Source organism: Watersipora subatra, chromosome 4, assembly GCF_963576615.1.
Source record: "Watersipora subatra chromosome 4, tzWatSuba1.1, whole genome shotgun sequence".
NCBI classification, from domain to species: domain Eukaryota; kingdom Metazoa; phylum Bryozoa; class Gymnolaemata; order Cheilostomatida; family Watersiporidae; genus Watersipora; species Watersipora subatra.
Window position 1 is genome coordinate 26,725,562 of NC_088711.1, and position 14,827 is coordinate 26,740,388.

General features: G+C 39.5%; 1 protein-coding gene across 1 annotated transcript in view; it reads right to left on the minus strand.

The window, feature by feature from the left end:
• Positions 1 to 11,232: 11,232 nt before the first annotated feature.
• The window catches only part of LOC137394102 (protein mono-ADP-ribosyltransferase PARP15-like), a 28,616-nt gene continuing 25,021 nt past the window's right edge, over positions 11,233 to 14,827 (minus strand). Inside the window, exon 10 of the mRNA XM_068080821.1 lies at positions 11,233 to 11,889. Within this exon, the coding sequence (XP_067936922.1) occupies positions 11,573 to 11,889 (317 nt within the window). The 3' untranslated portion in view covers positions 11,233 to 11,572. The remainder of the gene's footprint in view (positions 11,890 to 14,827) is intronic.

The following is a 14,827-nucleotide window of genomic DNA, read 5'->3' on the forward strand; positions in this document are numbered from 1 at the left end:
TATAACTGTATAGGCACCTTTGTATAGGCCGCAGAACTCAAGACGGTGCTTTTTAACACGGCAGCAACTTTGCTGTTTCAAACGCCCCAGTGTCATTGGGCACTGCAAAGAGGCGCGCTAACCGGAGATGACGTGATTTTTGTGTAAAAGCGATGAATAGGTTATGTATAGAGGCGTGTACTAACCGTAGATTCCCGTTATTGCGCCCTAGATACCTAGTTGCGGGTAATAGTCCGAAAAGTACGGTACTCTATAAGGCGGACACACAATCACACACACAATCACACACACAACGATTGCCGTTTATATAGTAGATAGTAGTTGATGTGAAAGCCGGTCTTGTTCCGTTCTGTGTGCATGGCCCCACCATATAAGGATTGTTTCAATAAGGATGCTAGCCATCGATGATAAGCCAGCCTATTTTGGGATTTCTACGTTTGTGATTTTGTCCTGCAACTTGATGTTCATAATGTCCCTTTAGGGTGTCATCATCACAGCATGTAATTTCTTTACTTGAGTTTGATAAATTGTCCAGGTTTCTGCGCCATATACGAGAGCTGATAAAACCACTGCTAATATGCTTTTCACTTCACCCTGACTGAGACATGCTTGTTCTTTCAGTCTCTAGTATAACTTGCCAAAAGCAGCACTGACTTTGCTGATCCTTGCTTGGAGCTCTTTTTTAATCCCAGAAGTGTTACATACAGTGCTTCTAACCAGTGCTTTAGCCAATGGGTCTTGGTTGATGAAGATGTCCTTAGCAACAGGAGGGCGAAAAAGGAGTTTAATTGGTTGGTATATTTCAAATTAATATCAAAAACTCTGTTTTTTTATATTAATTTTCAAGCTAAACAGAGATGCAGCCCGGTCAAAGTTGTTAGGAACAGCTGCATGTCAGAGGCAGAATGAACAGCCAATGTACTGTCATCAGCAAATACCATCTCTTGGATCAGGTGTTTAGTGGAACCTGATCTGGCTTTGAAATGGGAGATGGCGAAAAGATCTGTGCTACGTCTTGTCTGTATGTACATCTCCTGGTGTACATCCTTGAAGGCTAAATGAAACATAGCAGCCAGGTAGATGGAAGACAATGTAAGAGCTAGGAGACAGTCATGTGGACTCCATCTATTACCGCAAAATCATTTGACAAGTTTTTCTTTTGAACTACTCATGCCTACATCTCATTGTCTAGTGCTCTGATCAGATTAGTTACTTTAATTGTATATCCCAATTTTCGTAGCACACTTCAGAGGCCATTTTGTGAAACAGTATCGAAGGCTATTGAAAATTTATGAATACTGTGCTGAGCTTCAAGTTTTATTTAGTACATTTTTCCTGGATCTGATGAAGACTGAAGACCCATGTCTATGGTACTTCGGTTTCTTTAAAATTCACTTAAAATCTCTGGTAGGACCTGATGACATATCTTATCTAATTGATTGAGAATGGAACGAACTAAGATCTTCTCCGTAATGGACAGAAGGGAGATCCCTCTCAAATTGACACGCTTCTTCCTTCTGCCTTTTTTGAATATGGGAACAATTTTTGCATCTTTCCAGTTTTTGGGTACTAGCTCAGACTTTCAGATGTGTCCAAACATATTATGCAGTTTTTTTTGCAATAGTAATCCATCACGTTTTCAAATTTCTGCAAGAATGCCACAGCTACCAAGGGCTTTATTTTCTGTCGTGAATTGTATCGTCATTTGGAGTTACTTTGACCTTGGGTTATTGTCCATCTCTTTGTTTGCAGTGATCACTGAAAGTTGGTCAAGTGCATCTTTATCGTTATCTTCAGATCCATGGACATTTAACAGCTGGTCAGAGTGTTGGTCAAAGTGTTGGGCAAAGCGAGCCAATGTCTCATCTTTGTTTTTCACTACTGTAGTTTCATCCTGGGCAAGAAGTTCATACTTGTCCATGGATCAAACTGCTCACATATATTTTATACCCACAGCCCTATAACCTTACCTAATGGAAGCGTAAAAACATAGCTGTTGGACCAGAGGTTCTCTGGAAGTATACTCATCATACCTGGACCCTCCTGTACATTATCACTCACAGAGGCTAAAAGAGTGGCATAAACAAGAACAGATAGTGACACATGAGATTCTATGATGCAGCCTGTGAGCCTGTGTCAGGGACAACCTGTACAAAACATAAGCACAGGAATGATGGGGAGAGAGAAAGAGAAGGAATATTTAGCTATAGCTACTACAACAGAGGTCAGCCAGAGGTCAGCCAGAGAGAGGCGTGATGACGAGTTGGAGAAGAGTTTATTTCATAGAGCTGTTCAATTGAGATGATCGTAACATAGAAATATCCATAAATTGGTGTATAACTTGTATATAACTTGTAGGGTAGTTCTAATTGGTCAATGAGATACTTGATGTGAAGCTCATTCTGGTTGATGATTGGATATATCCTAAAACAGCCCCTATGGCAATCATATGTGATAGAAAGAGACTTGGTACTAGATTGGTTTCACTGTGACTGTGACTACTAGCTATTAGTCTTCTAAAATTTATGGTGTTCCACACACCCTTTCAACATAATTTGAGAGTTTACAGTCGATATCTACACTGTGTAAAGCACAAGAGACTTTTGTTGTGCAGAGGCACATGCCGAAACAGTTCATGAAGCTGGCAGTTGAGTTGACATATATGACACAAAGTGCCTTCAGCTCGCTTATCTCATATGGGTTGTGTCCTACAGGGGAACACCTCCTTTCCTCATCTATGCAGATGTTCTTAATGTGTTATAATACATTATAACGTAGTTTCCTCAAAATTTATCTGTTATCTCAGATTTTTTCTTACAAGCAACTATCAAATTCCGACACTTCGAAGCATTAGTATTTTTGTAATTTGAAAAACTACAGAATTTTGAAAAGCATTTAGTCTCAACAAGTTAGCTGATGACTTATGTGTACTCCGGCGTATGCTGACTCACAACTCACTAGCTCTCTAGATGTGTAACTTCGTAGTATCTCTGTTTCTTCATTACAGATTTTAGCAGCTGCCTGTTTCTCACCAGCCATAATGCTGACCATTATGACAACTCCTAAAACCATTTAAAAATAATAATTTGTGATTTTTGCTTGGCAGTATCTATACAGATTGATATCTTTGAAACAGGATTGCTGTCTTTGCTAAGGGTATGAGCTAACATAGCAGCTTCAAGTAGTTCATCATTGTCTGTTGTTTATTTACGTGCACAGGTACTCATGTACTCAGGTATTCCATCAGCGCAGTCTCCACAGATCGGATATATCCCTTTTTGTCGCTGCTTTAATCTTAACTAGCTGAATTCCAGGTGTTGCACGGGTAATAAAAAAGTTTTTGCACTGAAAATTTATTTTCAATCAACATATACAACATTTACCATTTTATCTTTTAAATGAAGATGTTTGTTTATTTCTGTGTGTTCAATAAGTTTAGTTAAGTTTACGCTATATATACATATATTTATAGCATTTTGAGGAAGTGTAGCCACCCATCTTTCTCCTAGTAAAATTCTTCTTCTAGTAAATTAGTTCAAGCGTGAAGCCTAGGTATTTAAACCAATTTTGCCATTAAAGATTGGCAGATGTAATAACTATGTGCACAATTATTCTATTGTATTGCACGTAAGCTGTGTGGCTTAGTGGATAAAATGTCTGCCTGCTGTTTTGGAGGTTTTGAGTTGAAATCCACTGTGAAAAAACCACCATTTATTTACCATCCAACTTTTAAATGAAGATGTTTGTTTATTTCTGCGTGTGCAAAAAGTTTAATTAAGTTTACGCTATATATACATGTATTTATAGCATTTTGGGAAAGTCTGGGCGCTTATCTTTCTTTTAGTACTTTGGCAGTTCTAGTGTGCCATTAAAGATTGGATGGTGCAATAAGTATGTTAACAATTATTTCATAGTATGGCAAGGTGGCCGTGTGGCACAGTGGTTAGCGCATGGGCAGCGTAGCCAGTGTTGCCGAGTTTAATTCCAGTGCAGAGTGCCATGCATAAAATGCTAATTGCTTTGTTCCTAACACTAGCAAGCGCTGCTAGTGAGCTCATTTGATCACTATAAATATATATATATATTTATTTATTTATACACATTAGTGAAAAGAGTGCTCAATGTTATGAGTAAAAACAGAGCTGATATAAAACTATGTGTACTAAATAACTACAAGTTTAGGTAAAACATTTTATTACTTAAAGTTTCGCGCGGTAGGCTTGCACTCTTCAGATAAAATGTTAAAAATAATAAATATTCTACTAGCAGTAAAGCTGTATAAGAGCTAAAAGCTAGAGTCTTAAGTGACACTGTTTCTTAGCAGGAATTTATTGGCATGACAGCAACTGGATAGCATTTCGGTGGCTAATTGAGGCTTGCATATTATGTAATACTTCTCCCATATACAGAGTTCGCATTTTTTAGTGGTAGGGCTATAAGGTCTTGCAGTTTTTAAGGTTGACCATTTGATGTTGTGGTCTAGTCCGCTATCCTTTAGTTGCCATATATATTTACTTAGCTCTGTGGCATTCCTTTTTGATGTATGGTTGAAGGAAGCCTTATGGTTGGTATATCTAGTTTTGAACGTATTTTGTGTCAAGCCGACATACGTCTCCTCTGTTCCGTTGTTGGTGGTGACTGATGCTTGGTAAACGACAATCTCTGTTAGGCACTTGCCATCCATAGGGCAGCTGGCTCTACTTTTACAGTTACATGTCCTGGAGTTGTCATCACCCCGAGTAGGTACTAACAAAGCTTTATTGTGAGCGTTGATATGGCTTTTAATATTGGACATGCACCTGTAGCTAAGTTTGATTGTGTTGGCATTAAATACTTTATGCAGTTTATAACCAGGTGGAAATTCTGTTCTTATGATGTTCAGAAACTGCTTTCCTATGTAGGAGGCAATATTCATACTATATGGCGGGTTATGCCATATTATATTCCGTCTTCGCTTTTGCTTGTTATTGGTGGTCTGGTCGGATTCTGGCAAATATGATAGTTTGTAGTCGTACCCGCTTTGTTGGAGTGCTTGTTGGTATGTGGGAGCTATTCTTTGGAAACAATCCTTACTGGAAGAGAGTGTTGACAATCTCTGATTTATTGCTCTAGGTATGTTCTTCAATATGCATGGTGGGTGGTTTGTCCTTGCATGTACATAGATGGGTTTATCTGAAGGCTTTATATATGGTCTATATTCTCCATTTGTCAGGTTAAGTATAACATCCAAGAAATTTACAACTTTGGAGTTGGCTTCTGTCGTAATTTTCAGGCCTTGTCGTTTGAATATGGAGCAAAGATCTTTCTTGATATTTTCTATGTTACGGGGTGAGTCTTGTATGATTCCCAGTCCATCATCTCTATATAAACCAAACTTGTCTCCGTATTTCTGCTTGATTAGATGTAATAAAAAGCAGCCCACCAGTTTACATGTTTCTGCACCATCATGGCTGCCCATGGTGACATCAAATAAGTTATCTGCACTTGATCTTCCCCAGTCTTCTCCTGAATGGTGTAATATCCATTTTTTAGAGTGCATAATGCTGTGACATTCTTCATCCGTCATGGTGGTATATTCAGAGGCAAAATCTAAACTCTTCAGTAATAAATTGCTCTTTATGGATGGGTAGAATTCAACTACGTCAAAAGTGATGAATGCACTCTGGCTTTTGTTGTCAGTGCCAGTGAACCATTTCAAAACTGCTGAAGTATTTCTCCACTGGTTGAGTTTTAGAGTATTGATTACTTTTTCGTTGATTCGCTCCAGGATAATTTTGCTTATTTTACCTATTTTAGATCTTGTTGGGTTGATTAGCCGACACGTAGGGTGGTTGACAAAGTTAGCCTTATGATCTTTTAGAGTAACATACATGTATGCTTCTCTTTTAGCTGTTATATTTATTCTGTCATCTAAGTCTAGAGCTTTCGCAATAGATTTTGCTTCAGTGTTGATGTTGTCTGTCTCCGAGTTGTCAACTTTCTTATAGCATTGTGTGATGCTACTTCTAAGCATATCGATGTATTTGTCAGTGTCAAGTTGGTAGTAATTAGATGTTTTGTCAGCGCTAATTATGAGCTTGTTGGTAGATTGGATTTTCTGCTGTATGTCTTAACGGAGCTTATTTTGAAATTCGCAATGTTTGTGGCGAAATTTTACGTTCCTAATTAAGTTAAACAGTTGTGTCTCAAAGCTCTGCAGTTCGAGTATGTTGGGTGGTGACTTTTTTGAGTTAAATCCTAGTAGAATGCTAGGAATCCTAGTAGTTAAATGCTAGTAGAATATTTATTATTTTTAACATTTTATCTGAAGAGTGCAAGCCTACCGCACGAAACTTTAAGTAATAAAATGTTTTACCTAAACTTGTAGTTTTTTAGTACACATAGTTTTATATATATATATATATAAAACTATTTATATGTACATATATACATATATATATATATATATACATATATATATATATATATACATATATATATATATATATACATATATATACATATATATATATATATATATATACATATATATATATATATGCATATATATATGTATATATGTACATGCATAATCAAGCGGCACCTCATATCAGAACTTGAGGTAGATAAAATTAGGGAACAGTTCACCCAAGTAACCTCGACCAACGAGGAGTGCATATCAACACGCACCGTCGCACATACACAATCTTGTGTTGACTCACAAGTTGAAGAAGACATGCACTTTGACTTTGACCCAAGGGTGAAAGAGCTTGCGGAAAATATCATCAACAAGATGCCAGCTGCTAATGATTATGGAAGCAGGGTACCACTATAGAGAGTTAGCAAGACCATACCCAAGAACCGGTTAGAAGACATTAACTTGGCACTGGAGTTGATCTCAACTAAATCGATCAGTGAGACTAATGCCTTAATCTACAGTACTGCAACCGCCGTCTTGGAGGAGATGGGTATTAAGCCACTGTCAACAAGGCTTCAAGCTATTCCATCTTGGCAGTTGAAGCTACAAAATAAGATCAAGGACTTGCGCAAGAATGTTAGTAGGCTCAGTGAAAGATCTAACCACAGTTTGGAGCGTCCAAAAAGGGAAGCCACAATAGAAGCTCTAGAATCTGCCAAACAGCAGCTAGTAGCACTCTCGGCACGACTGAAGCGGTACACCAAAGAGCAGGATAACAAGAGAATAAATAAACTGTTCATCAATAATCCGTCTAAAGTGTATTCTCAGTTCAAAGGTGAACTGCGGAGGCCAATGTCAGATCCTCCCCGATCCAGCACCTCAAAGTTCTCGAAGGACATCTGTGAAAAAGAGACTACTCATAACACCACTGCAAATTGGCTGAAGAGGCTTAAAGAGAGTCACCAACACACTGTGGCTCAGCAAGGACTCACCATCAGCGAAGTGGACATCAAGTGCAGAGTGCAGCGTATGAAGAACTGGGCAGCACCTGGCCATGACATGATTCAAGCCTTCTGGTTGAAGAAATTGACATCACTTCACACTAGATGGCTAAGCAGATGGAATGCCTAATAGAAGAAGGCGACCATCCAGAATGGCTGACCAAAGGACGAACTGTACTTCTGATGAAAGATCTAAAGCAGGGGCCGATTCCCAAGAACTATCGACCAATAACATGCTTGCCCACCACCTGGAAACTGCTCTCAGGAATAGTTGCAGACAAACTGGAAGAGCACATGAGTCACTATATGACCAGTGCTCAGAAAGGAATTGGGCGCAACACCTGAGGAGCCAAACATCAGTTACTGGTGGATTGGACGGTCTGTCAAGACAGCATGAGAAGGCATACCAATCTTACCATGGCTTGGATCGACTACAAAAAGGCTTATGACTCAATTCCCCATAGTTGGATACTTGAGTGTCTCAGTATGTACAATGTTCACCCTGCTCTTGTGGCAATCATCAAGATGTCAATGACCAAATGGAAGACGGAACTGGAGGCTATTGGCAAAAAGCTGGCAAGTGTAAAAATTAAGCGAGGCATTTATCAAGGTGACTCCTTATCACCGCTGCTCTTCTGCATATGCCTAAACCCTCTAAGCAATATGCTGGAGAAGACTCACTATGGGTACCAGTTTAAGTGTGGCACCAAAATAAACCACCTCTTCTACATGAATGACATCAAGCTGTACGCTAACAAAGAAAGGGACATTGATTCGTTAATACACCTTACTCAGGTATACAGCAAGGACATCGGAATGACCTTCGGTATTGAGAAATGTGGAAGGCTAATTCTTAAGAAAAACTATTTTATGCTCACAGATGGCCTAAGAATGCCAAATGGTACCATCAAAGATATAGAAGAAGGGTACAAGTACTTGGGGATTATGCAAAGCAACATCAACCACGAAGCCGAGGTACGTCACAAAGCCATTACTGAATACAAGAAACGCCTTCGGCAGGTCCTACGGAGCCAGCTCAATGCCAAAAACCAAGTCATGGCAATAAATACCTACGCACTGCCAGTAATAAGATATCCAGCAGGCATAATAAAGCAGACTGAGAAAGCCATCAAGGAAACAGATATAGCAACTCGTAAACTGCTGACCATGCATGGAGCACTCCACCCAAAATCTGATACTACTAGATTGTATCTCGATAGGAAAGATGGCGGTAGGGGACTCAAAAGTGTACAGCAGACAGTGAAGGAGGAAGAGCAAAGCATCAAAGCTTATGCAGCCTCTATGGCCACTTCAGATAAGTTGCTAGCTGAATTTCAATCGGCTGCTCTTACAATGGACCTTCGCCCTGATGATGAGGAAATTGACTGGCACACGAAACCTCTTCATGGTGCTTACCACCGACAAATATCTAAGGTTGGCGATCTTCACCAGACATATATGTGGCTGAACAAAGAAAACCTAACGGCCAATACAGAGTCGCTACTCATGGCAGCCCAGGAGCAAGTGCTCCCAACAAGGCAACTCCAAACGAAAATCTATCACACTAGAGACGATCCTAGATGCAGACTGTGCAAAGATGCACCTGAGACCATCCAACACATCATCAGTGGATGCAAGCAGCTAGCAGGAAATGCATACACTGAGCGGCATAATCATGTCGCAGGTGTTGTGTATAGAAGTCTATGTGACGAGTATGGCCTTAATAAACCACAACACTGGTGGGAAACTCCTGGTAAGGTCAATGAAAATGATCGCGCTAAGATCCTCTGGGACCTCTACACCCGGACTGACAAGCATGTCTTAGCAAACCAACCAGATATAGTAGTGGTGGACAAGGAGAACAAGAGAGCTACTATAATAGATATAGCAGTACCCAATGACTACAATATAGCCAGCAAAGAAAAAGAAAAGGTAGATAAATATCTCCCTCTTGGAGAAGAGATTGAAAAATGCTGGGATGTAAGAACAACTGTAATCCCAGTAGTCATTGGGGCACTGGGTGTAATAACACCGGCGCATAAAATGTGGCTTGCCCAAATACCAACAGCAATCAACTCAGGTGAGTTGCAGAAAAGTGCGCTACTGGGAACAGCTAAGATCTTAAGGCGAGTGCTCAAACTCCCAAGTCTCTGGTAGGAGACCCGAGTTAGAGCAGAAACTACCACCCATACGGGTTAACCGGGGTGAGGAAACAATTTATATATATATATGTATATATATACAATAAAGTATAGGCTAAAAGTCAACATGAAGTGCTCGATACTAAAGTCGAGCTTACTATAAAATTAGTAAGAAATTTATTAAAATTTGACTAAGCAAAAAATTACTAAAAGTTTCATATTACACAAAAGGTGTGTAACACTCATCAGATAAAATGCTTAGATATAAATGTGTACTCCGGCGTATGCTGACTCACAACTCACCAGCTCTCTAGATGTGTAACTTCGTAGTATCTCTGTTTTTTCATTACAGATTTTAGCAGCTGCCTGTTTCTCACCAGCAATAATGCTGACCATTACGGTATATCTAAGCATTTTATCTAATGAGTGTTACACACCTTTTGTGTAATATGAAACTTTTACTAATTTTTTGCTTAGTCAAATTTTAATAAATTTCTAACCAAATTTATATATATATATATATATATATGCTACAGACGCATGCTACACATGCTACAGACACATGCTACAGACACATGCTACAGACAGTACTGTTTCGGCTATTGGAGCCTAATCAGTGCGGCTCAGAGCAGGAAAAGGAGACAAATCCCATTGCCAATGAAAGTTGACTTCCTGCCATGAAACAACTAAGTTTCCTCAAAGTTTTTAAGAAAGTCAATGTGCTGACACCAGAATGCTCAAAACACAAAAGTATTGAGCTTAGCACGAAGGCTAATAGTGCTGCACCTCTCACAGAGAGATCGACCAAACCGAAGTAAGGAATATATATATATATCAAATATATATACATGAATATATCAAATATATATACATTTGATGCATATACATATATTTGACGTATATAATCTATACTCAAACAAAGGGGTTGGCTCTAAGTTGAGCAGTAAAGGATTAACGGCGAATTCCTTACAGCAAAAGCTGCTCATAACAAACAAAAAACAGCCGGAAAGTAGTTAGGCTGCTACCATTCTGCAGTTGTCCTACTAAAACTAACATATCTACATAAATGCTGAAGTCATCCTATTCTGACTTTTCCCATGTTTCCATCAGATGCAAATAGCTTCACAGATATTCTGTTAGAGCCAAAATACCTTGAAGCCTAAAACATCTATAGTTTACGAGACATAGACCCACACAGACTCAAATTGACACAAACACATAGCATAAGATTGAACAAAAAATGGTTGATTTACTACATAACAACAAGCAAACCAAAAACTATGTGATACACGACACTGAAACTAACTAATGAAATTATGATTTAGAGTTATTTAGGGGAATTAGTGATTGTCCGCTCTTGAAAATCCTAACATTAGGGAGAGGAAAACTCTCTTAACCAAGGAGCAAGTTGGTTGGTCTATTCTAGGCTCTATGCAGTAGAACTAGCTCAGATTCAAATGTTGAAAAGAGAAATGTACATACCAACACTAGGCAGGCTTATGCTGGTGTTTAGGAAATTAACAGCTTGTTTCTAAACTTGTTGATTGATTTTAAGAGAGCTGAAGAGTTGATGTGTCACAGTTGTATTTAGGTCCTCACATAAATATATGGAGAAAATACCTGAATATTTATACTTTAGCAGGAAAAAGGAGTGTGGTATGACATCATTAAGAAAGTCACAAATGTCCTGCATGATTGCTGAAAGATAATAGTAGTTAGTAATACAAAATAGAATATGATTGACGTGTGTCACTGATAGATTACTTTAAAGTAGGAAGCATGGTAAGTAGATGTAAGGTATAAAAGAGAAGGCATAAAAGGGGAGACAATCACCATGAAAAACTCTCATCAAAATGGAAAAAAAGGCAATGCACAACAAAGGCAAACCTAAAACATAGGTGACCACAATTACTGTTCAGTTTTGGGACTCATCCTATCTAGCTCAGCGTTCAATAAAGTATACCTTATGCTGCATAAGGAAAACAAAGCAATGGTTATATATAAAAATTTATGTTTGAAAATAAAAGTTCCTTTTACATAAGCTTGCAACGACTTTCACTAGAAAACTTGAATTTAATCCAGTAATCTGGGTATGCTGACGCATCGTCGAACACTACATACATTGTGGGATTTTTCAAGCTATCTGCAACAGAATCATACTGCTGCTTATTTGCATCAGTCTTGTAGGGGGCAGTTTTCAATTTACTCTCACCAACGCGAAATTCTCCAACCACGACTCGGACCAAAAACATATGTTTGACTCCTTGAGAATCTGGCTTGCAGAACGTATCACTTGATGAGTAGCTAGCTTGGGTAGCAAAATATGACCCCTCACCCAGTATACATCCACCTGAAAGTAGTGCAGATCAATGATCGACTGAACTAATTGTAAAGAATAGTCACTGGCAGACCAGTGCGACGTGAGTCAAGGTCACTGGCAGACCGGTGCGACATGCATCAAGGTCACTGGCAGACTGGTGAGACATGAGTCAAGGTCACTGGAAGACCGGTGTGACACGAGTCAAGGTCACTGGCAGACCGGTGCGACATGAGTCAAGGTCACTGGCAGACTGGTGTGACATGAGTCAAGGTCACTGGCAGACCGGTGCGACATGAGTCAAGGTCACTGGCAGACCGGTGCGACATGAGTCAAGGTCACTGGCAGACCGGTGCGACATGCGTCAAGGTCACTGGCAGACTGGTGAGACATGAGTCAAGGTCACTGGCAGACCGGTGCGACATGAGTCAAGGTCACTGGCAGACTGCTGCGACATGAGTCAAGGTCACTGGCAGACCAGTGCGACATGAGTCAAGGTCACTGGCAGACCGGTGCGACATGAGTCAAGGTCACTGGCAGACCGGTGCGACATGAGTCAAGGTCACTGGCAGACTGGTGCGACATGGGTCAAGGTCACTGGCAGATCAGTGCAACATGAGAGATTGTCGGGTGTAATGAGTATGTGTACAATTATCCCACGTAGAGAGGTGATTGAGTGGTGCAAATGGTAGCATACTATGCTTGAAAGCCAAATATTCTGGTTGATTCCTGTGCAATGCACTATTTCTTGCTAATGCTTTTAGCATGGCTTTGGACAAATACAGACGTCTCTTTTTTATAGTCGAGACTGGATGAAAGACTAGCATTGCACGATGAATAAAAACACCTAATGAACAGTGGCAGGTAATGTTGCCATTGGTTAAGTTCACTAGTTAGTCAATAACAAAATTACGAAAGTGGCTTTGAGTAACTTCACCTAGTAATTTAAGCTTGTTTAAACCTTAAAGGTCCAAACACACGAGGCGATTTTATCGCTAGCGTCATGAGGAGGGCGGATATATCGCTGGCGTGTGCCTAAACACACTTGAGCGATTCACTAGCAAATGATATATTAGGCACGTTCACAAACTGCCAATAAAATCCGTATCACTAGTTTCTTCGGAGTTGTTAATGAATTTAGGTAAGTCAAAATGGCGCCGTCTAGGCAACAACGTAAACAACTTCCGCTTTTGTTATTAAACCTATCTCACTTTCATGGATTGTACACTGCCTTACAGTACATGAAAACATAAGAAAAAACTATTATGGTATTTTTACCTGTAATATTTTACAATTTATATATACATATTTTTTATTTTGTAGTAGTTTTTTATATTTAATACATTAAATATTTACCATTCTCAAGATGGTCAACCTGCGCAACGATTGACTCTAAATGTTGGTTTTCAACTTGAATTTTGTGTAATTTTTGTTTGTTATGGTGTACAGGACTGGAAGTGCTTTTATTAAATTTATGAACAATTCAGTGTTCGTTCTGATGATGTTTCAATCGTAACAAAATAGCAAATTGTCGCTGCTGTACATTGGTGAATAGCGATAAGAAATAATTACCTGCAATAAAATTGCATTTTGGTACAAACCAACCAATCGAAATGCATCTCGCTAGCGATAAAGTTGTGTAGAGGAAGTCTAGCGTTATCGCTTTGCATGAGCTCGCTGAGCGAGTTCTAGCGCAGATTAACGCCATGCAGCGCGATATCGCTCTAAATATCGCCAAGTGTGTTTACACCTTTACTGTAATAAAACAAGAGCCATGAAGCCAGCTTGTAATCGTTACAGGTGACGTTACGAGCCATGATCTCTCTCGCAATCAATCTACTGCTAGTAGTTACCAATAGTATTTTCACAGGCGCTTCAAGCATACGTATTTTAACTGATGTAATTACTCTAGAGCAGGAGTGGGCAACTTCTTTTGCATGAGGGCCAAATTCAGAAGTCAGCCAAAACGAAGGGCCACATGATCAAACCCTTTGGATACTGTCAAACCATACCACTATATACTGTAGCTATACATGTATATAGCATTAATAGGACAATAAGCACAACAAGGTTAATTTGTGATTCATATAACATTATATTTTTTTATAATTGTACATTGAACACACATTTCAATTGTACACATATCACTGTCCATAAGAAGTCGCTGCGTTGTCGTAGTGACGCAGTCACTACGGCATATCAGATCAGTGGTCACGTAGTGACGTAGTCACTACGGGACCACTGATCCCGTAGTGACGTAGTCACTACGTGGTAAAAGATAAAGGTGGATTATAAGGAGCTAGTAAACAGCCGAGAGCGGCCTCAATTATCCCACTGATCTGATATGTCGTAGTGACTAGTATATGACGTAGTCACTACGACATATCAGTGACGTAGTCACTACGTGACTACGTCACTACGTGACTACGTCACTAAGTGACTACGTCACGTGACTACGTCACTTCACTACGTGACTACGTCACTGATATGTCGTAGTGACTACGTCATATACTAGTCACTACGACATATCAGATCAGTGGGATAATTAAGGCCGCTCTCGGCTGTTTACTAGCTCCTTATAATCCACCTCTATCTTGCTTACTGCTACAGTTATAAGCTGCTTAGTGTGCTGATTGGTCAGAGTACTTCGTTACTTATTTTTATGAACACCAGTTTACTGAACAGACATCCACACAAGTATGTGCTGCCAAATAAACTAAGCAGTTTTATGGCAACTTTTGACAGCAGAGGAAACTTCTTATGGATGATAAGCTGTGTTCAGAGGAGTGATGGTGCTTGGGTTCTGTTTTGCTCGAATACAGTTGTCTGACAAAAATTCACATAACTCCAGTTCCATCGATGCTGGACTAACCTCCACCATAAATGTACTCAATTGCTGTTTCCATTTGTGGTTTTCCTTATCATCAGGGCATGCAAATAAATCGATCAGGAAATTCAAATCAATGAAAGC